The 22,650-nt window shown below is 29.9% G+C and overlaps 1 protein-coding gene and 1 non-coding gene across 4 annotated transcripts; one reads left to right on the top strand and one right to left on the bottom strand.

Annotated features, from left to right (window-relative positions):
- Positions 1–799: 799 nt before the first annotated feature.
- LOC125862951 (beta-galactosidase-like) lies at positions 800–9,082 on the bottom strand. 3 transcript variants are annotated; one of them, XM_049543077.1, is made up of 19 exons: positions 8,759–9,082; positions 7,667–7,762; positions 7,424–7,536; positions 7,088–7,154; positions 6,456–6,548; positions 5,558–5,701; positions 4,644–4,732; positions 4,416–4,521; positions 4,246–4,333; positions 3,998–4,116; positions 3,646–3,810; positions 3,231–3,406; positions 3,016–3,125; positions 2,604–2,713; positions 2,389–2,499; positions 2,055–2,165; positions 1,724–1,929; positions 1,270–1,396; positions 800–1,143 (listed from the first exon to the last, which is right to left on the bottom strand). In XM_049543077.1, the coding sequence occupies exons 1-18, from the start codon at positions 8,927–8,929 to the stop codon at positions 1,288–1,290; spliced, it is 2,184 nt and encodes a 727-aa protein (XP_049399034.1). In that variant the 5' UTR covers positions 8,930–9,082; the 3' UTR covers positions 800–1,143; positions 1,270–1,287. The 3 variants fall into 3 exon arrangements, with proteins under 3 accessions (XP_049399034.1, XP_049399033.1, XP_049399035.1); XM_049543076.1 differs by having other exon boundaries at positions 800–1,149; positions 1,275–1,396; XM_049543078.1 differs by lacking the exons at positions 7,424–7,536; positions 8,759–9,082 and having other exon boundaries at positions 800–1,149; positions 1,275–1,396; positions 7,667–7,735.
- LOC125863508 (U6 spliceosomal RNA) lies at positions 5,407–5,506 on the top strand. Its single transcript, XR_007446170.1, has one exon. It is a non-coding gene; the product is annotated as a U6 spliceosomal RNA (small nuclear RNA).
- Positions 9,083–22,650: the final 13,568 nt, after the last annotated feature.

The following is a 22,650-nucleotide window of genomic DNA, read 5'->3' as shown; positions in this document are numbered from 1 at the left end:
CATATCAAGTAAATAATGAATGTTCTTTTCAAAGTCAAATACATAGTAAATTCTTTTATATTGTATTAGGATTTGAAGTTTATCCATCATTCTTCATTTATAATAACAATATTTATGCCTTAAATTTCAAAATCACGTTTAAAATCCTAAGAGCAAAACATTTGAATTTGAAAAATAAATTAAATGACATTTTTTAATAAGAATAATTGACATTTATAATTATAAAATAAGCGTTACACCTCCTTTCATTTTTCCCCCCTCATTTGGCAAGCATTTAAATTTACTATAGTTAAATGATTTAACGAGGTAAGAATTCATGCATGTCAATTAATCATAGTAAATGTTAAAAAATGATGTACAAACACGTGACTAACTTGGTGTAAATAAGGAGTGTGAGTAAGTTCCGTTCATTATCCTACTTCCGATTTTTATTTTTCTTTTATAACTGTGATGTCAGCTAGAATATTTGTTATTTCCCACTAACACAAATGTAGAATATACAATGATATTCATGGAGTTGTGATTGCTATACTGGCTTTCAACCTCAAATGAAACAAATCTATAATAGAATTCAAAACATTAATGTAAAAACCAAATGATACAAGGCTCTAACAAAAATAACAACAAATGTTATAGTTTAGATCTTATTTATTTATTTTTGGATTTCAATCGTGTGTACGGTACCTGCTTTGGGGATCAACTAATTAAATCCATGTTGAAAAATCTCACTTTAAGGGCTAAAACTCTTCAACTAAAAGTGACTCAAAACTCAGAACTCGAACCTGAAACATCTGGTTATTGAAAAATCGACTTCCTTGATATAACTTGTATTAATATTTCACATACACAAATTGTAGTAATTGTATATAGTTACATGAAACATATTTGTATTCTAATAGTATTTGGAAGCTGTACAATTTTCTTCAATCTCATAATCCAAATAACAGAATTCTGTATAAACTTTATAAACCAAAGTTCTACAGAGAATCAAGAAAATTCTCTGTAAATTTATATACCTTTTAATCAAATATTTCTTTTTCTTCAAATGTTTTATTCAGCTGCAATTTGCAAACTATAGCCTCCATTGTTAGCTTCCTGTATGTATTTTTCGGCGCGAATTCAAGCACCATATTTACTGAACAAGTTTTACTGTCATAGTAGAAAACAATGGTAACAGTTAATATGAATATATATAGAGAATTTATGGATTTAGACGTGACGTGAAATACATAATTTTGAATCAAGACCAGTGTTGTCAAAGGCGAAAAGTATACCTTTTCGAGTTCTTTATCTTGATCTCCTGACTAGAGAAATTCCTGTTGGATTACCACCCCATTCTTCAAATACTACCAACAAATTTCCACTTGGTTTCAGCCACGATCGTGGAACGTGGTACCTGAAATTAACAATTTCGCGAAGTTTCTCAAAACAAGTTGAAGGTAAAAAGTACCACATTTCTTCAAACATCGTGTGTTTTGTTAATTTGTGTGATCCTATGGACCAACAACAACAGCAACATGCTCAGTTTATTCCCGTAGATGAGGTCTGGGGAAGGTAGAGTGTAAGCAGACCTTATCTCTACCTCGTGTGATCCTATGGAATATAAGTGATAAAACATGTTCCTAATATCTAAACGGTTTTTAACTCTTTGTTGTAAACAAGTAAGAGTTGATCTAGTCCCACAACTCCACTAAAGGTTGTTGGAATTATGGAAATCGCTTACCATCTCTGAGAAGGTTGTCCGCAGTTAGTCTGACATTTCTTCTCGTTGAACGTTCCAGCATAACTGCATTTGCTACAGTCACCTTGTGCTATGTATCCAGGCCAATGGCGACCTACGCCTTCACCATTTATCCATATCTGACCTTTTCCCATACTTGCCATGTCTAAAGCTACTGGTTCATTTCCTCCAGGCGCGTTAAATGTAGCCTGGAAAAGGTATTAGTCTATTAACTACGCGTTACAACATGTTATTCATCATCATAAAATCGATAAACACATGTTGATATGTAGTTTTGTTGACGTTATAGACGTTATACCAATAGGAATTTTACCTTGTACCAAGTCAGAGGTTGCTTTTGAGCCACTAGTGAGCCTCGAATCCATTCAACAGAAGAACTCCCACTTAAGGAGTGAAGACTTAACGATTCGCCTTTCAGACCAACCTATGAACAAGCAAATTATACTATTCAGGTATCAACAACAACATATACAGTGTAATCCCACAGGTAAAGTCTTGGGAGGGTAGAGTGTACGTAAATCTTACCCCTACCTTGGGAAGTAAAGAGGTTGTTTTTGATAGACCCTCGGCTCAAGGAAAATCATATCAAAGTTATACAAAGATCAGGCTTTAGAGAGAGAAGAGAAGCAATTAGTTAGTTAACATACCTTGTAAGACCATCTCTGTTTCGCCAAGTTTCTTGACCCTTCATTGAGACCGCTCAACGTGACTGGACCTAGAACTCCTGCATTCCACGTATCATAATGCACGCCAACGTTCTGAAATGTATTTAAAACCATAGGTTTTATAAAAAAATATTACTGTAGCGGTTCAGTTATCGCTGCTAATAAAGGATCGGAGAAACAGGAAATAGAAAACTAACCGGGAGACCAACGGAAACACTGAGCAGAGAAATCTTGTTAACACCAGCTCTTAACTTCACATTGCCACTGTATGTAAGTTTTGGATTATCCAATGTCCCATAAACAGTTCCTACAACAATTCAAGGACAAAGAGAAATTAGGAAATAGGAATAGACGTAAAAAGATGTACTCCATCCGTTTCAATTTGTTTGTTTTACTATCCTTTTTAGTCCATTCCAAAAAGAATGTATCTTTTCTTCTTCTTTAATGGGCAACTCTTTATTCTAACTTTCCACGCAGCATGTTTAAGGCCACAAGAGTCAAACTTTACTTTCTTAAATTTCGTGTCAAGTCAAACAAATTGGAACTGAGGGAGTACTTTGTTAGGAAAAAGCATTTGCCATAATCCCAAAATAGTGTTGTTTCTGCTACCTGATAGTTTGCCATTGACGAAAACATGCAAGACATGACCAGCGGACATAACAGTGAAATAAGGATCCTTTCCGTTCTTTAGAAATCCTTCATTAGATGCTATATTTACACTGGAAAAAGTAACAAAAAAAGTCATCACGATATTAGATATGTCTGAGTAAAGACGGAACTAAATATAATCATTCGAAAAAAGTAAGAAAATGAAAGTTACTCACTCTGTCATGTACCACAGATAGTCTGATGAATCTCTTGTTACGTTTTTCTGTTCCCATAGTCCGTTAGCTGAAAGTCTATCACTGTCATCAGCAGTCGGTGTTTCTTCATTATACGACTGCCAAGACAATCCACCACCTGCAGGCGTCATCTTTATGCTCGAGCTTCGGGAGTTAACCTGCAGCATTACATAGAGGACATTAAAACTTCTGCCCAGAATGCTTATACAGTCAAACCTCTCTATAACTGCATCAATTACAGCATTATTTATCTCAATACTTTTTGGCTGCTATAGCGAAATGTTGTTATAGAAAACATATAATATAGCATTAACATGAAAGATCTGTTCCACAAAAAACATGACTATAACAGAGAAATGTTGTTATGGAGAATGACTGTTATAGAGAGGACCATTACCCGTGCAGTGTTGTAAACAGCAGTTTTGCAGTCGGGAAGAATGCTGATGGACCATGGAGGCAAATCGTATGGCCTATTCTGAAAGGTGACTTTAACTGAATATCTAGAGTCATAGTTGGATAAAAAAGCAGCACAAGCTCCAGATTTTGAACTATAGACATGAGCCTATGTTGGTAAAAAAAAATGTAAACAGCATTAGAAGAAAAATCACGATAATTACAACATATCGAGTGTTGTCTCACATAGTGGGATCTGGAGAGGATAGAGTGTACGTAAACCTTTTCCCTACCTCAGAGGTAGAGAGGCCGCTTCCAATAGACCCTCGACTCAAGGGAAAAAAAAACAAACTAACCTCTTGATTACTTCCAAGACTAGTCACCGTGGCATATGATGAAACTAAAGCCGGTTCAGATAGCTTGATAGCTTTATGTAAGTCTCTCAAGTGCCCGTATTTTGGTTCATTCAGCAACCCTTTTACACCATAACGCAAATCATCAAGACAAGCATGAATAATTTGTAGGAAAATTTTCCATTATTTTCGTTCTGTGTTATGCAGATGTGGAGATATGTATAAGAAGAATTCTAGTTCTTGTTTCGTACCATACTCATCGAGAGGAGCATCATAATCGTAGCTAGTTGCAATGAAAAGCCCTGATGATGTCCGACCAAAATTTGTCCCTCCATGATACTGAAGCAACCACAGTATCAATACAATAAATAGGTATGTTTAACAAGAAAAACTTGAACACGAAATCAGATGTCTAACTTACCATGTAGTAATTGAAGAATGAACCATTGTTCTGAACAAACCTTGCAACTGAAAATGCAATGTCTTCAGCTGGTCTTTGAGGAATTGGACCACCAAATTTTGTGTACCTGAGCATAGTAGAGTATATCATTAACGAAAATTCGACTAAATAGAGTAGTTGAATTAAGAAACCAACTCAGAAGAACATAAACTGTATTAGAGTCATGTAATTTGCATTCTTGGAACTTACCAGCCAGTCCAAACTTCTGTCCACATTTTCGGTTTGTAAGGCTTATTAGGACGGAACCCTTCGCAGTAGAAGCCATTGCAAGTATCAATCTGTAGTAGAATCAAGAAAATATGAGTTCTGGAGAGAGATATCCAAAAAAGAATCTCGAAACAAGTCACTCTAGTTATTTGCTTCAAGAATTGACAAGTTCCTCCTATATCAATCCACAACAAAATGATTTTATACAGTAACAAATATTGAAATGAAGTAACTAAAACCCAAGCCTCCAAGAACTGGAGCTAGATGATGCCATCCAAGGATGGAGCTAAGGGCCGTAAAGCGCAGTTGGAACCAGGACTTTAGCTAAGGGTAGTCAAAATATAAAAAAGAAGTAAATACACGAAGAAGTCAAGGGGATTCAACATATAATATATGTACATAAAAAAATCACCTATCACAGTTCTACACAGTGTAAATTTCCGGCAAAGGGTGTCACTTTGACACTCCTTGCACAAAGGTGGTGGCTCCGCCACTACACAAGGAGTTTATCCGAATCCCTTTTGCTGTAAAATTATGCAAGGTCAAAATTATTTTCTTCTTTTTTTACGTATTTATAGTAGGTGTTGAATCCCTTTTGGCTTCTTCTTCTTGTTACTTCTTTATATTTTGAATCTCCTTTCTCAAATCTTGGTTCCGTCACTTATAACACCATACTTTTTCACACGCATTTAAACAACTTAAATGGGCTTAAGTAATGCTCAGAAAATACCCTATGCAGGTAGTTTCCTTTGCGGATATTGATAAAATCAGAACGATACAAAGAAGATAAACATGATCAATGTGTAAGGATCACACGAACAAACCAAGAAATAGTCCACACAAAAGGATAGTCAATGAAGTTATTTGAAATTAGGAGGAAACTAAGAATTGCTTACCACAGGATCAGGAGCATCCTCTTGTTTACACATGATCCACGGGACACCAGTTTTCAAACCCACAGCCATTTGAGCTGCCCATTTTGTAAAAGCTTTACCAGGAGCACCAATTTCCCATTCTACTGGTCCATACTCATTTTCTATCTGCAGCATTTATAGTTTTCTAAGTTTAGTTGACATAATACAACAACAACACCACAGACAGTGTAACTCCACAAGTAGGGTTTACGCAGTCGTACCCCTACCTTGTGAAGGTAGAGAGGTTGTTTCCGATATACCCCGGCTCAAATGAAACATATAGAAAATGATGGAGAAAAAAAACAGTAGAAACCACAAATAGTTTGATAAACAAAGCAAAGAAACAACATGAAATAGTAGAATCGAAGAATATGATAGTAGGAGAATTGCTAATAATACTACTGATAAGGGAGAAACTAAGCAACGTTCGACTACCTTGATCAAGAATTAGGGAACAAAACAACAATTAATTAAGGGGAGAAAAAAGAACAGTAGCAACCACAAATAGTATGATAAACGAAGCAAAGAAACAACTGGTAATAGTAAAATATGATAGTAGGGGAATTACTAATAATACTACTGATAAGGAAAACTAAACAACATTCGACTACCTTAATCAAGAATTAGGGAACTAAACAACATTCAAGGAAGAGAAAAGAACAGTAGCAACCATAAATAGTATGATAAACGAAACAAAGAAACAATAGGTAATAGTAATAAAATCAAAGAATACAACAGTAGGAGAATTACTAATAAGGAAAACTAAACAACGCTCGACTGCCTTAATCAAGAACTAGGGACAAAACAACAATTAAAGGGAGAAAAAAAATTCTGAATTTCTATAAATAGTGTAAAGACAAGGCATGACCATAATCCAAACCTGGGCCATTATTATTGGTCCTCCTTGAGGTTCAAACAAATTTTCTGACTTCATCATGTTGACTATTTTCTGAACAAATCCTTGCATAGCCACCTTTCATCATAGTCAACCAGAAACATGACAGTTCAGACACAAAATTAATTAAAAAATATGTGATTTTCTCTAATAATTTAAAAGTTTAAACGAGATGGTCGCACATTTCAACAGTGGTACTAGGTAGAATTCTAACCCCGCCACTCGAAAAACATAAAACATTTCCACATGTTTAGGTCATAAAAATATTAACCCCACTCCACACATGAAGAGTCGTTGTGACATGATATAATTAAGTATATTAACTTAAAATGTATTTTCACTTTAGATGAGATTGTCACACATTTGAATATGATATCATAACAAACAAGTAGTCATAACTAAGAATTAACCCACACGTGAAGAGTCGTTGTTACATGATACTATAACAGACAAGTGTACTTTCTCTAACAGATTAAAATTTTAAATAAGATCATCACATATTTCAATATGATATATCTCATAAAAAAGAATCAAGCATGCACGCAAACAGAGACGTTGTGTTCTTTCTAACGGCTCAAACTTTTAGATGAATGGAAAGTAAAAACAAAAAAACAAACCTTAAAAGGCTGATTGTTTGTTCTAAATTCCATACCAGGCACATATTTTAGCCAAACAGGGAATCCCCTGCATACAAATAAAACATAAAAACAGAGTATAAAACAGGGGAAGCTACAAAGAAAAAAACACTAAAGCCAATTCTTTTACTCCCTCCATTTTAATTTATTTGTCTTACTTTTCGTTTAAACAAAAATCTCCTTAATTCCAACTTTTCGCATGTTTAACACAACAAAATTAAAGAGCATTTTGATACATTCTACATATCTTTAGTTTAAAACAACAAGATTCATTTTTTAAAATTTTCTTAAACTCCGTGTCAAGTCAAAATTATTTACCCAAAGTTCCATTCAGCACAGATGTAAGGGCCAATACGTAGATTGACATGAAGTCCTGCTCTTTGTACCAATTTGATGAACCTAACAAGATCATATCTTCCTTCAAAATTATACTGAAAATTCAAAAAAAAAAAAATGAAAAAAAATTATTCTTTTTTTCTTTTTTTTGGATATTAAATTGCAGAATCACGATTTAAATTCAAGAAAAAAAATTAAATAAAATAGAGTTAAAAAAGACATTACTTTTCCAGGAGAAGGCTCATGTCCATTCCAGAAAACATAAGTTTCAATAACATCTAAGCCTCCATCTTTTGCCTTTTGTATAAGATCAGGCCACATCTAAAATCACCAATAGAAAAAAAAATGGCAATATTTCAGTGTAATCTCATAAGTGGAGTGCGGGGACTGTAACCCTCATGAAGATAAAGAGGTTATTTCCAACAGACTCTCGACTCAAGTAATGCAAACAACAACAACGACGACGACATATCTAATGTAATTTCATANGGAGTGCGGGGACTGTGATCCTCATGAAGATAAAGAGGTTATTTCCAACAGACTCTCGACTCAAGTAATGCAAACAACAACAACGACGACGACATATCTAATGTAATTTCATAAGTGAAGTTTGAGGAGTGTGGTGAATACGCAACCTTATCCCTATTGAGAAAGTAAAGAGTTTGTTTTCAATAGACCCTGGACTCAATTAATACAGTGACATACTCGGTGTAATCCCACAAGTTTTAATGGTATAAAAATGGGTAAAGAAAAGACTTTTAAAACCAAAAAAACATAAGTGAACAAGAATTACAGATAACAACACAGACCCATTTCACAGAAACCATAAAAATTTGTAAAGTTAAGATTTTTATAACTAAAATGCATAATTACATAAAAACAAGATATGGCAATTTCACAGAATCCATAAAAATGTACAAAGAAAAGATTTTTAGAACTTAAAAATTACAGAAAAACAAAACAGACCCTTTTGACAGAAGCCATGAAAAAGCATAAAGTTAACATTTTTAGAACCAAAATGCTTAAAAGAACAAGAATTACAGAAAAACAAGCTACACCCATTTCCAAGAATCCATAAAAATGTATAAAGAAAAGATTTTTAGAACTTAAAAATTACAGAAGAACAAAACAGACCCTTTTGACAGAAGCCATAAAAAAGCATAAAGGTAACATTTTGAGAACCAAAATGCTTTAAAAAACAAGAATTACAGAAAAACAAAGCATACCCATTTCACAGAATCCATAATAAAGAAAAGATTTTTAGAACCAAAACAAGAAAATAATGAAATAATACAAATTTTTTTGTGTATAATTTACCTGTGGAGTACTTCTTGGATAATGAATTGAACCAGAAATAAGAATTTTTCTTTTCCCATTTATGATTATAGCTCTGTCATCATAAGAAACACTAGCTTTCACTGAAGAAAAAAAATCCAATGAACAAATAACTAATAATAACACCAACAACAACACATTAGTCCTTAGCATTTTTTCCACATTCAAAAAAGAAAAAAATTAAATTTTTATTTCTTTTAGAAAAAAAAATGAAACTGTTTTTCTTGTCTCTTCTCTATTGATTCTTTTGAGAAATGAAATGTGTAAAGATATTTATACAAATATTTTTTCACTGTGTGTGTGTGTGTTTTTGGTTACTAACTGCTATTTTTTTATATATATAAACAAAAAAGTAGGAGAAGAAATTGCCCAACTCCTTAAATGGGGCCCAAAATTTGACTCAGCACTTAGATTATCCAATTTATGGATTAATTTTAACCAATGTTTTATTTTCTTGTTTGAGTAACTTTGGAAGTAAAATAATGTAGGGGCAAAATTGGAAAATTACCTATGTTTTCGAGACATGCAAGACAGATGGAATGAAAGAAAGAAAATTATAGATCCATTATTATAGAATGGTTAGACATGTTTGATATATTGAGATTAAGATGAATTTATTTTATTTTCTCATTAAGCTTAGTTCTTAAATTAAATTAGACGTTTAAAAACATGATCATGCGACTTGAGCTCTTTCAGTCATTGTTATATGTGTATATCGTAATACTTATACTGATAGAGAATTTGATAATTTTTGAGTAAGAAAAATCAATCATGAATATAAATAAGATTCAGCAGATTTTAATTATAAACGTATTATATTTAAAAAAATCACTAAATATATATATATAAACTAAATTCAAAATAAAATAACTAATACATATATTATCATATATCTTAAAATTTAGAATAATAAAGTTTAAATTCTAACTTTCACTTTTAAAATAATGGTGGATATTTATCTAGAGCAACTTTATCTATGAATAGGAAAATACTTCACTTATGATAAGGGGATGCACTTTTTTGGGTGGGAATAGCATACTTTGGTAATCTTTGTAAGCAAAAATGAAAATACTTTTTCTCAATAAAGAAAGGAAAAGTTATATATAGTTTTCATAGAGGAAAAAGCTGATAATATAATTGTAGTTGTTGTTTCTCTAAGAAAATAAAATAATTACTATAAATAAGGGCAAGTATTAGATGGAGGGTCACTATGACAAAAACAATTATTATTCTTTCTTCTTCTTTTTTGGTAATTATTAAAGAAAATAAATAAAATTGTTGTGATGTTGGACATACCCCAAATACAATAATAACAACATATCTAATCTGATTTCATAAGTGAGGTTTAGAAATAATGGTTATGCATTCTTGGCGCTTTATACTATGTGTATCTGAATTACTTCGAGATTAATATGGTGATTGAATATCAAATGAAAAATCAAAAACAAAAACGTCATTAAAGGATTCAACTTGTATATTCCCACTTTCTCTTTTACTATAATTTTGTATATTAAAAATATTTTTTTTCTTGACTAGTCTATTTAGCAAATTAAGAGATTTTTAGTTTTTTTTAAAAAAAATAATCTATTATAGCCTTATTATTAATTAACTATTGAAGTATTAATAGATAAATTTAAATTTTAGGCGACTTAATTGACATCTCACATGCATAGTTATTACGGAGTTTAGTTTTGATCACACATTTTATATAACATTCGAATTTCATGTGTACGTCTTCCAAAACTAGGAATATTGAGCCTGGTCAAGATTAATCAGCCTTATATTTACTTGCACTTTAATATATTCAACAAATTTACTTTTATCGTTTAAAATTAAAATTAAAATATATATTACATAATAATGATTAAGTAATAAATAAATGTGAAAGATACATCTTTTGTATTTATTAATTTAATATAAATATCGAGCAAAAATAAATTTATGTCTTTTTGGGTCCATTCTTCTTGAAACAAAAAGCAAAAAAGAACAAATAAGCAAACTTTATGGTCCCTTTTCTGAATCCTTAAGAATGTAATACTTACAAGGGAGGAAGATATCATTTTAATTTACACATGAAGCCACCACACTAGTAGGAGTGTGGTATCTTCAAATCACAATCAAATATTTTTGAATTCGAGTTCTAAAAGGATAAAAAGAAAAGGAAAAAATTTTAATAAAGAAAATTTCCACCTTGAATTAATCTTGCGTGACTAGAATTCAAGCAAAAAATAACTTTCATTCAATGGACCACAAGATGAAAGTTATTTTCTGCTTGAATTCTTGTAGCGTAGAAACAATTATTAAAGGACCATGCATAAAATAAATGTTTATGAGCGAAAGAATTATATTGAACCCCCTCCCCCAACCACACACCCCTCCAGCCCCAATAAAATGTATCTTAAATCTTATAAGTGGTTATAAATATTATAACTATCCAAGAAACACAATTACAATCATAAGAATAAACAAATTCATACGATGGATTGTCTAGTTATTAAATATATATAGATATTTAATTATAAACTAAACAATTTAAAACATCTAGAAATAAAAAAAAAAAGCCAATTAGAAAGAAAAAAATATAAAAATAAAAGAATACATGAAGAAGACAACTCCAACAAGTAATTAAGCAATGGTCTTTTTGTCAACAGTATGAGTTGTTATTCAAAACAAATCCATCAACAATATCCAGCTTATTAATTTTTGGTTGAAACTATACCTACCATATTTTTCACCTAGAAATAAAAGAAAGAAAACAATAGATTAAAAATAAATCAATAAGAAATTTTGTATTCATTTAAAATTTCATTCTTTTTCTGATTTTAAAGAGAAAGAGTAAAATCACAAGCGAAAGTAAATAGAAAAAAAAAAGACACCATTGAGAAAAAAATAATTAGCGACAGATAAATTTTCATAATCAAACAATAAATTCATTGCTGATCTTATTTAACGATGAATTATTATAAAAATTTATTAGTTGCAATTAATTAATTAATTTATTTATTGTAGTGAAAAGAGAAAAGAACCAAAAAAAAAATAGCAAATGCACCTAAACGCACACTTTTTTTTTTTTTCTAATTAGTCCACCATGCTTACATAGATATGTATTTTTTCTTTGTTTTTAGTTGGACTACATTACGTACTTTCTAACTAATAATAATACTAATAGTATTGAAGTCGTCAAAAAAGTCAATATACACTAAAAAAGAACTAAGTACTAAATTAGACAATTAATGGTTTGGTTGAAAATACTTAGTTAACTTCACGACTTGCCAATAATAGGGATGACAATAGGGCAAGACAATGACGAGTGATAGGATAGGGTAGACAAATAATTCTCTACATGAATAGATACAATCCCCTTTTAAAACGTAAGATTTTTTAGAAAATACTTTTAAATTTTTTTATGTTTGTTTGGCCCGATTGTTTTGAGAAATATTTTCTCTTAAAAAATAAGCTGCTTAAAAATGAGAGAGATGATTTTCCTAATAAAAGTAAGAAAATATATTACCAACACTAAAAAAATAAATGAGAAAATTATTTTTCAAGAAAACATTTTTCATCGTACCAAACAAAACACTGATCTTATACACATAAATATAAATTATGAAAACTATATTTCTTTCGTCTTTGTAGAAAGTCTTTTGAAATACTGAAAAGTAATCTAATTTTTTTGTGTCAAAAAATTATAGTGTTTTTTCTCTTAATGATTTCAATCAAAATAGCTATGAAATAGCTCCGAAATATTTTTCAATAAAAAATTTCAAATACAAAAATAATTGTATTTAGTAGGGGTCATAGAATTAAGTTTACATTATAATTTCCAAACCCCAGACAAGGACTTCTCTTGCATTATTTTCAACAAGGAATTAAAAATACACATTGGTCAATGTGAAATGCTAAATATATAGGTGTCAATATCCTACCTACTTGCTTTCACATGACAAATATTAAATTTTGACGTGAAAGAAAATTCTTATCCTCCTACAAGAAATAATAATTGGATCACAAATATAATTTAAATTAAAGCAATATATACATATTAATTTTTTTGATAACATATATAATTAAGCACGTTTTTTTTGTCAATATGGTTTTATTGTAGCTTGGTATATGTGATGTATATTTATTTCTCACTCGAACAATACTCTAAACATAAAATTAATAAGGGAAAATACATAAAAAAAAAAAAAAAAAAACTCTGAACTTGACACGAAAATTTACTTTATTACTTAAACTACACGGGTGTTTATATACCCCTTAACATATAAATTGTGAAATTCCTTTTTAGTTCATGATAAATGATTATGTCGTTCTTTTTCAATTTTCTCTCATGTTGAATCACGTACAATATTTTGAAAAATACGAATGAATCACATGCATGCAAAGAAAATTACTATGACAATATATATAAAACGTCTATATCACTCCTTATTTATATAAAAAGATCAAGATAACGATATGTTAGACGTTAAATATGTTCAATTTTCATTTAGATCAAAATAAATGGTTATGTCCTCCTCCTTTAATTATAATTTATAACAAGGTCGAAATCAACATCAAACCTCCATCACCACAAACTAAATTTATTTATTTTTAAATAAAAAATATCACCTCTCACCCCCCCACCCTTCTTCGGGGAATAATTAAGAATTGTAAATTATCTAAACTCAAAAGATGGACTCAATAAGCAATCTTTTTTTGGTTTTATCATTGACCAAAAGCAAAAGATGAAGCAAATACGTGACTTTATAAAGTGGCATTATACAAACATTATTATTATTATTAATTAAATCTTCCTATGAAAGTGACTCCCAATAATGCCAAACCTTGCTGATTAGTTTGCATTGGAAAAATCAAACAACCAAAATTATTATCGTCAGACCTCGCTATAACAATCATTATCTATAATAATATTTAGTTGAGTCGAGAATCTATTAAAAGTATTTTTATTTTTTTTTGCCTTCACACGATAGGAGTACTAGTAAGGTCTCTATAGACACCACCCTCTGCATATCTCATTTGTGTTATTACACGAGTATGATGTTATTGTATAATTATAACAAACATTATTGTTATAAAAGGTTTATTGGTGGTATATTTATTATATGCCACATAATTTGCTTTCCTGCAACGTAACCTTAAAAAGATATTTCTTTTCCTATGATAAATAATTTTTAATTATTATCATCCTTTCATTTTAAAAACATTGTGGGGTATGTTTGGCAAGTTGCATGGCCAAATTTTCAAGTAATGGATTAGAATGCCACATTTGTAAACATGGACAATCAATTGGTTCAACTTATCCATATTAGTTGGATTGGGGCCCATTATAAAGGCCCATTTTTTCTTTAAGAAAAAATAAATTAAAACGTTTCGCAAAGTGTTTACTTCTTTTTTTGATTTTATTCAATTTAAATTAGTAAAGATTTATTTTTGAGAATCTCAAAATTATGTTTTTATGGTTGTACGTTCCTTTTTTAGCTTTGCCTTTGGATTTGTCAACCAATCTGGTATGTTCAAATGAGGACACGATTCTTCAAGTTAGAGGTTTCAGCTATAGTAAGAATTCAAGGGCGTTTGAAGTAATTTTCTCGCTTTGTTGAATTCTTATGCCAATGTTTACGAGATTTTTCAAAATTAGTGGTCGAGAAGGCCATCACTTTTTTTTCTTTTTTGGGGCTCGGATTGATATTGACCATGGTAGTGATGCCCTAGAGCTCAGCTATCGAGCCGAGGCACCGATCATAAAAGTAATAAAGGAACATTAAATGTAATTCTAGAAGGAATTTTTTGCAAAAATATGAATCATGACAATAAAAGTGAAGTATTCTAGACAAGTCTCCATTAAGATGACGAGGAAATTGACTTATGAATATAGATATATAGAAAATTGAAGGAACGTAAATGCCATCTTCACGTAAGCTTTAAAAATTTATTAGTATGGCACTTTCATAATAGAATTGTATTATTCCTTTATTTATTTATATATCGACTTGTCGTTTGCTTTTTCAAATTCTATCAAGATTTCCTGTCTCCTATTCTTTATTCTTTGATAAAAGAACCTACGGGAGGGGCTGATTTGCGGATGAGGAATTAGCCTAGTGACTCGCTTTCATCCTTCCCGTTCATAGACCAAGGGAAACTCTTTTTAGTAAGTGTTAAATTCCAATAACCAATAAAATGGCTAGTTCATTAGTTCATAATTTATAACTAACTCGAATATTTTTTATTTTTTTACTCAATTTTAGAAAATAAATAAATAAATAAAAAGAGGGGCGAAGTGCTACAAAAAGAACTCTGTTCGATTTTTTTAGTCTATCTATAAGAGGAGCGGCATGCTTAACACATGCAAGTCGGATGGAAAACACGGGACATGGTGTTTCCAGTGACGGACGGGTGAGTAACGCGTAAGAACCTGCCCTTGGGAGGGGAACAACAACTGGAAACGACTACTATTACCCCGTAGGCTAAGGAGCAAAAGGAGGAATCTGCTCGAGGAAGGGCTCGTGTCTAATTAGCTAGTTGGTGAGACAATAGCTTACCAAGGTGATGATCAGTAAGCCACACTGAGACTGAAACACTGCCCAGATTCTCTCTCTCTATATATATCAATGAATTTCTTAACTAATTCTTTGATTGTTTTTGTAGTGATCTATATATTCAAAGTTTCACACAAATTCCATACCTTATCTTAAATGTCACATTGCAAATTTTAATAAATTTTTCAATTAAAAATTGATTTTTTTTTCTTTTTGAAATTTTGTTAGGACTAATTTTCAATCAGTCTATTCCAATTTCCACACCTGCCATCCTTATCTTAAATGCCACACTACAAATTTCATAGAATATTTTTTTCAATGACTTGGATCCTACAACTTAAATAAAATTAGCGATATATTTAGTGATAGAAGTTGCCTGTCGTTAATTATTATTATTATTATTATTGGGTTAGTGATTATTATATTAGTCTCTTTCAAGTAGTTAATCAGGTAACCTATCAAGTCAAATAGTAATAATAATAATGCAGCAGTTGGATAATATAATTGGCATCAAGAATTGGTTGTGATGTCTAAGTTATTATTAGACACATAAATCACAATAATAATAATTTTGAAAATGACTTATTCTTCAAACATTAACTAATTTAGTTTTAGGTCTAACTAATCTAAGCTCTAACAAAAATTAATTGCTTAAAAATCAAATTACTTAAAAAGGATAATATAACATTTTTAGTCCCTTAGTTACAGATAAATTATTATGTTAAGTTTTATTTAATTGAAGTATACACTTTTGACGGTAATTATTTTGCCACTTAATTACTCATGTTATTTGATAGCTTGTTTTGTATATTACTCTATATTTAACCGTAATCGAGTTCTAAAAATAGTCCAAAACACATATTTTAATTAATTAAACGTTAAATATATTGAGTCGTGTATCATGATGACAAAAATTAGGAATTTAGCTAGAATTGAGGAACCAAAGTACTATTTTCCCTATTTAATTAAAATGAAAAAAAAAAAGTGATCTATAAAAGGTGTAGCTAAACCTCTATATTGGTAGACATTTAATTTAATTATAGTACATAATTAAAAAATTTTAAAAAGGTAATTATTGGGCATCTTGATCAGTATTTGTTCAACTACTACCAACTCTTTGAATTTTTTTGTCTGTCTTTTGAAGTTTTCACACAAATTTTCTTCATTTTTGCCAACCCTATGTTATTAAATTTTTCTTAACCAATAAATCATTAGCATTTGAGATTAATTTCTGATTAGAGGAGTGGATATGGACATAAGTAATTCTCTCCGGTAAATAACGTATTTTAATACTAACGATCGGTTGATAATCCAACGAAAGATATGGAAGATATTGTCAATTAACATAAGTATGTATTGTTCATGAACATTTTAGAAATATTTTGCTATCGTTAAGACTAATAATTAAATCAATTTTCATACGAGATTCATATGGTTCATTCATAAGGATGTAAATTAGGACCACTTTTAGTTATGTAATATTTCTCAAAACATAATTTTTCATGTCTGGTAATTGTGTCGTTTTTTGAGATAATTGCTTAGAAAATATTTTTTTATATATATTATTATTATTTTTGCGTGCAATTTATAAAAAAGATTTAGTTCACAACTTCGAAACTCATTTTGAGTAAACTGGAGATTTTATAAGAAAATGTTAAATTAAGGTCTAAAATTTTATAAATTATTAGAAGACGCAAGGTGACCGTTTAATATTTTATCTGTAAAATTGATCTCATGAGCAACAATTTGATCTAGGTTTAATGTTGTTTAGAAGGGTAATTTCTAAAATTCTATGTTTGCAAAATATTTAAAAATAGGACAAAATTTAAATAGTGGGTTAAAAGGGGTGGGACACTAGCTTCAAATCGAAATTAGTAGCGAAATAAATTTTTTTAAGGTAATTCCAAAATATATTCTAGAATGTTAAATTTGCAGGTTGAAAATTTAACCATAACCTAAAATAAATTTTGAATATCTCTTTATAATAACTTTATTTGTTTGAATTTTTTTTGGTTATTATAATAAGACGTTGTTCAATAACATTAATAATATACCAAATATTGCTCGACGGGTGAAATCTAAAAAGAATGAATATATGCAAAATTACAAACTTTATTTCTATTTTTATTTGTCTGAATATTTTTTACTACAATAGTAAACTATTATTATAAATATATATAATAACTACTATAGAAGGTGTGATTATAAACAAGATTCACTAATTTATCTCTCTATGTATATTAAGAAATATTATTTATATATTATAATTTTACGAGGAAGAAAAAGAAAAATTGAATTCCTTTTGATATTGATTGAAAAAAGTACAAGCCAAATAACAATTGCTTATTGTTACTTATTGAATAAAGACAAAATATATTGTTATATACTTATTGAATATAGAAGGATTTCCAAAATTAATCATAAGTTAAATTTCAAGAATTTTCTTATTTTGAAAATTATTTTTACTTATTGAATATAGAAAGATTTCTAAAATTGATCATAAGTTAAAATTTCAAGAATTTGCTTATTTTGAAAATTATTTTTGGAGAATAGTTGTATTTGGTTAATCAATTTTAAAAAATATTTTTATCAATATTAATATATTTTGTACGTAATCAAGATTTCAAAAGTACTTCCGCATAAAGCTATTTATTTTAAATTCTGAATAACAAATTTTAGTTGCTACTCAAAAGCATTTGTTTTGCTCAATATGGACAAACACTCCATTAGAATATTTTTTACGAACCTACATAATATATATTATTGTATTAAGAATAATTGTACGCTAATTATTATCGTCGTAAAGATTAACCTAAATTAAAAGCGATTTTACTATGATTTTATAGTCAAATAGATTTATAAGACATTACCTCGTAAATTATGGGGTCTTATACTTACAAATTCTTATATTATACGCTTCATTCTTGATGATTTGACCTGATAGATGATATTGAAAATCTTTCACAATGTTACGTACCCAAAAGATCAACAAATCCCAACAAAAGTTGTGCATAGTCAGCACATATTTAAATTTTAGTCACAATTTTAGGATAAGAAATTCCAAAAGCAATTCTATAAATATTTTTTAATGCAACACGTTGCAAAATATGAGTCACTAATTTTTTGATTAAATACTTTGCATATTTAGTGGTATTGATTAAAAATCTTTGCGTAACAAAGACAAAAGCTATAGCCACCTCAAAATTTATTATTATCTTTACGTAAAACTTTCCGCTTTTCAAAATTCAAAATATATCGCATAGGAATTTTTTTTGTTTTTCTAAATAAAATTTAAGTATATTTGAAATTTACATAAAATTGCATTAATTATAACAATTAATGATTTAATATTTTATTTTATTTTTTTAAAAAAAATATATATATATATAACTCAAAAAATTCAAACACTGTTTTATAAATTGAGACGGAAGGAGTGAGAAGTTTTGAGTAAACATTTGTAAAGAGGAAAAAAGACATTTTATGGTTACGTAATGGGTAATTAGTTTCAAGAAACAACTTTTGCATGGTCATTTTCATGAGAAGCCTATCCAAAAACTTTATTTTTGCAACTGTTGTTGCTATCATTTGTGTCTGGAGCACGAAGGCAGATTCAAAATTTAAGTTCTAATTAACTCTATCTCTAAAATATTTAGCACTAAATTCACTGTTGTTAAAAATTTTACATATAAATTTATAATCCGTATAGAAAGTATCGGATTCATGTGAACATCATGCCTATATATTTCCTGAATGTAGATGGTTGGGCTTGACTCTGTTTGTCTGTTGTGTTGTGTGAGTATCCGGATACCTCCAAGCAAGCGAAGTTATTCAGGGTAATCGCCCCCACGTCATCGTTTCCATGCTCTATGAAAACGATAGAGAATTTATTGAATTATTGTGAGTAGAATGAATGGAGCGCGCTTTGGAAGAACAGTCTTATTGAATATTATGTGTATTTGGTATTCTAAACTAAAATGTTTGGGCTTTGAACCCACATTTTGGTAGGCCCAATACATGCCCTCCTAAAAGGACATTGGGCTTCAATGGACCAATCCATTTGTCTTGCATAACAAAAGCTTTTTTTCTTGTATAAATTGTAGGAACCACATAATATAAATACTAAATAACATCCTATCCCTTCTAGTTTTCTATTTACCAAAAATCCCTTAAAAATGATGTTTGCGGGATACATAGTGTTGTGCACGGGATACATTAGGTTTGATACATTCCACATAGTGGGATACATAGCGTTGTGCATGGAATACATTAGGTTTGATACATTCCACATAGCGGGATACATAGCGTTGTGCATGGGATACATGCGGGATAAATAGCGTTGTGCACGGGATACATGCCGGATACATAGTAAAATAAGGGATTTTCAAAATTTTTGAAATAAGTAGAGATAAATGGATATTAAGGTAAGTAAAGGAGTGTAGTTAAGTAATTTGTCCTTTTTTCTTTTTCTTAGCCCAATGCAAAATTGGGCTTTGACCATCTACCTTCAGCCCAACATGAATTGACTTGGGTTTTTTCGAGTGATTTACAAGAACGACTTGGAAATGACTAGTTTGAACTCTGAACTTTTGACTTCCCTAGCTTCATGAATAAAATTTTAAGTTTAACAAGTTCTGCTCTATAGACGACATTTTTTACTTTTGATGTTGATATACGTTTGCTAATCATGCGAGGGGGGATCAACAATTCAAGACCATTCGGTAATTTCCTATTTTTATTCGAAAGGATACTCATTTAAAATTGAGCAAGGGGGGATCAACAATCCGAAAGTAATTTTTGACAAGTTTAGTTTAGCTTATCAATTTAAAATATATTAGGATTTGTGAAAAAAATTGACGACCTTGAAATCACAATAGTTTTCTGATAAGTTTTACCTATTTATTTATAATCCTAACAACTTGTCAGGATTTCGTTATTTAATATTGATCACAAATTTATTTTAACACTTTTTTTTTAACAAGGTCAAAACTTAAATGGTGGCTTCGAGTAAGGATCGAAAAATTAAGAAAACCTAAAATAGAAGGAACAAAACGGATATATACACAAGATCCAATGGCTCTAAATTCTAATAATTAGATGATTCCAGGTGGGCTGGTTTCGCTCTTTCATTTTAATTTGTTCACTATTTTAAGAATAAATTTTTATTTTTATTTATCATTTTTAATATATCAAGATAAATAATTGTCTTTTTCTTATTTTACTCTCAACATCAACTATTTTTATTTCCAAATTTATTATTTAATATAAAAAAAAAACTATACATCAATTAAACAAGTAACATTATTTATTTATAAGAAAGAAAAAGCTGCCCCATACTACAATTATCCTCTTTGAGCCCATGAACTGGATACCCTGCAACTGCCACCATACAACTTTACCGATCAGAAAGGCTGAGTACCAAAACAGACTTTGATGCGTATTCAGAATTTGAATTTGATCGATTTAATATTTAAAAAGAATTAGCAAAATTATAATACTTTTGAATTACGAATTCAAAACTTAGTATTTATTAAAAAATAATCTGGATCAATTGAAATTGTTGAACAAACGACGAAGCCATAAGTTTAATTAAGTTTACTTTGTCAAAAAATTTATATTATGAAAGGAGCGAAGGCGAAGCTAGAGTATAACTTACGATTTTAGGAGAAGCTAATAGTTTTGATTTCAACTTTGTATTGATTTGAAGAAATTTACTCAATGTGTACAAAATAGTTATTTGAAACCTAACAACAGTAACATACCAATGTAATTTTACAAATAAGACTTTGAGATAGTGATATGCACACAATTTTACCTTTATCTTGTGGAGGTAGAAATGTTGTTTTCGATAAATCATCGACTCATATAATTAAGCATAACAAAATTAGTAAGAAAAAGAAATATAATAGTGAAGAAATTATTTATATAGAAAATAATGGAGAAAAAGATAACAACAACGATAAATAAGAAGATAACTGAAGTAGAGGAAACAACATAAAATAGTAAGAGAGTACTAGTAAAGGAAACATGACTACTTACTAATCTTCTACTCTAATTCTCAACCTTCATATCCTCTTATTCAGGATCATGTTCTCGGTAAATATAGGTGTGTCATGTCTTGTATAACCACCTCTCCTCAATACTTCTTTGATCTACCTATACCTCTCCTAAAATCCACCATAGCCAACACCTCACACCACCTCATTTAGATATATATATATACATCCCCTCTTCACATGCCCGAACCATCGCAATCTCGCCTTTCTCATCTAATCCACCATGAAGGGCGCTCCTACCATATAATCCTCAACTTAAAAAGATTAAACTCTTGAAACAATAAGCTTTAAATCCTGACTTTGCATATATATATTTTTTTAATTTTTAATTTTTAATTTTTTGTGAAATCCCCTTAAAACAAAGTAATCTTGTAATTAATGTAGCAACAAAAAGATTGATTCAAGATTTGAATTTGATTATTTTTTTATCTTCAAGAATTTTTTTAATTTTACCCACATTTTATACAAAAAAGTAAAAAAATTCCGATGAATAAATGCCCCCATAACACCGCTTTCCCACCATGCATCCATCACTTCCACTATTGTCAATATTCAAGATTGCTTCAAATCACAAATTCAAATCCCAAATTATTGTTACTAAAATTTCTGACTCAGCTATGATCGTATCGAAACCATACTCCATATAATATTTGTGTGGGGACACAAGAAAAAAAACTTAAAAGGGGACCTTTAATTTTTTGACATTGGACATAAACGTCATGTAGCAAAAATTGCCTATGGCCCCTAAGATTTGAAGCAACCAATATGAAAACAACCTCAATTTGGACATATATTATGTTATGACAAATATTATATGATCATTTCTTTACCCATAATGTCTCTATCCCTGTCTCCTCCACCCTACAGCCTGTGATTCATAAACCTCTTACGTAGCATCTTTATTCATCGTATAAAATTCCATTTTATTCTCTTATAATATTAATTAAAAAAAGTTCCTTGTCTTTTATTATTTTTATTCCTCACCTCTTGATTGATTTTTTCGTCACAATTTATGTAATGTACTTTAATTTAATATGAAATTTAAAGGCTAAAAAACAATCATGTTGATCAAAATATAACGATAACGTATTTAGTAGGATCTGAAGCTAATGAAGTGTATGTAGAGAGATTGTTTTGAAAAGATCATCGACTCAAAAAAATCATTTTCAGAATAAGTTTGAAAAAAAATGAAAGAGTAATAGTTATGTGTTTGGGAGAACTCAAGATTGTACTTTGACTTAAACGTTGTATTGATGTTTAAAAAATTATTTAATATGTA

The sequence above is a fragment of the Solanum stenotomum genome, chromosome 4 (assembly GCF_019186545.1).
Source record: "Solanum stenotomum isolate F172 chromosome 4, ASM1918654v1, whole genome shotgun sequence".
NCBI lineage: Eukaryota > Viridiplantae > Streptophyta > Magnoliopsida > Solanales > Solanaceae > Solanum > Solanum stenotomum.
The sequence above is the reverse complement of the archived record's forward strand: the minus strand, read 5'-3'. Positions and strand labels throughout refer to the sequence as shown.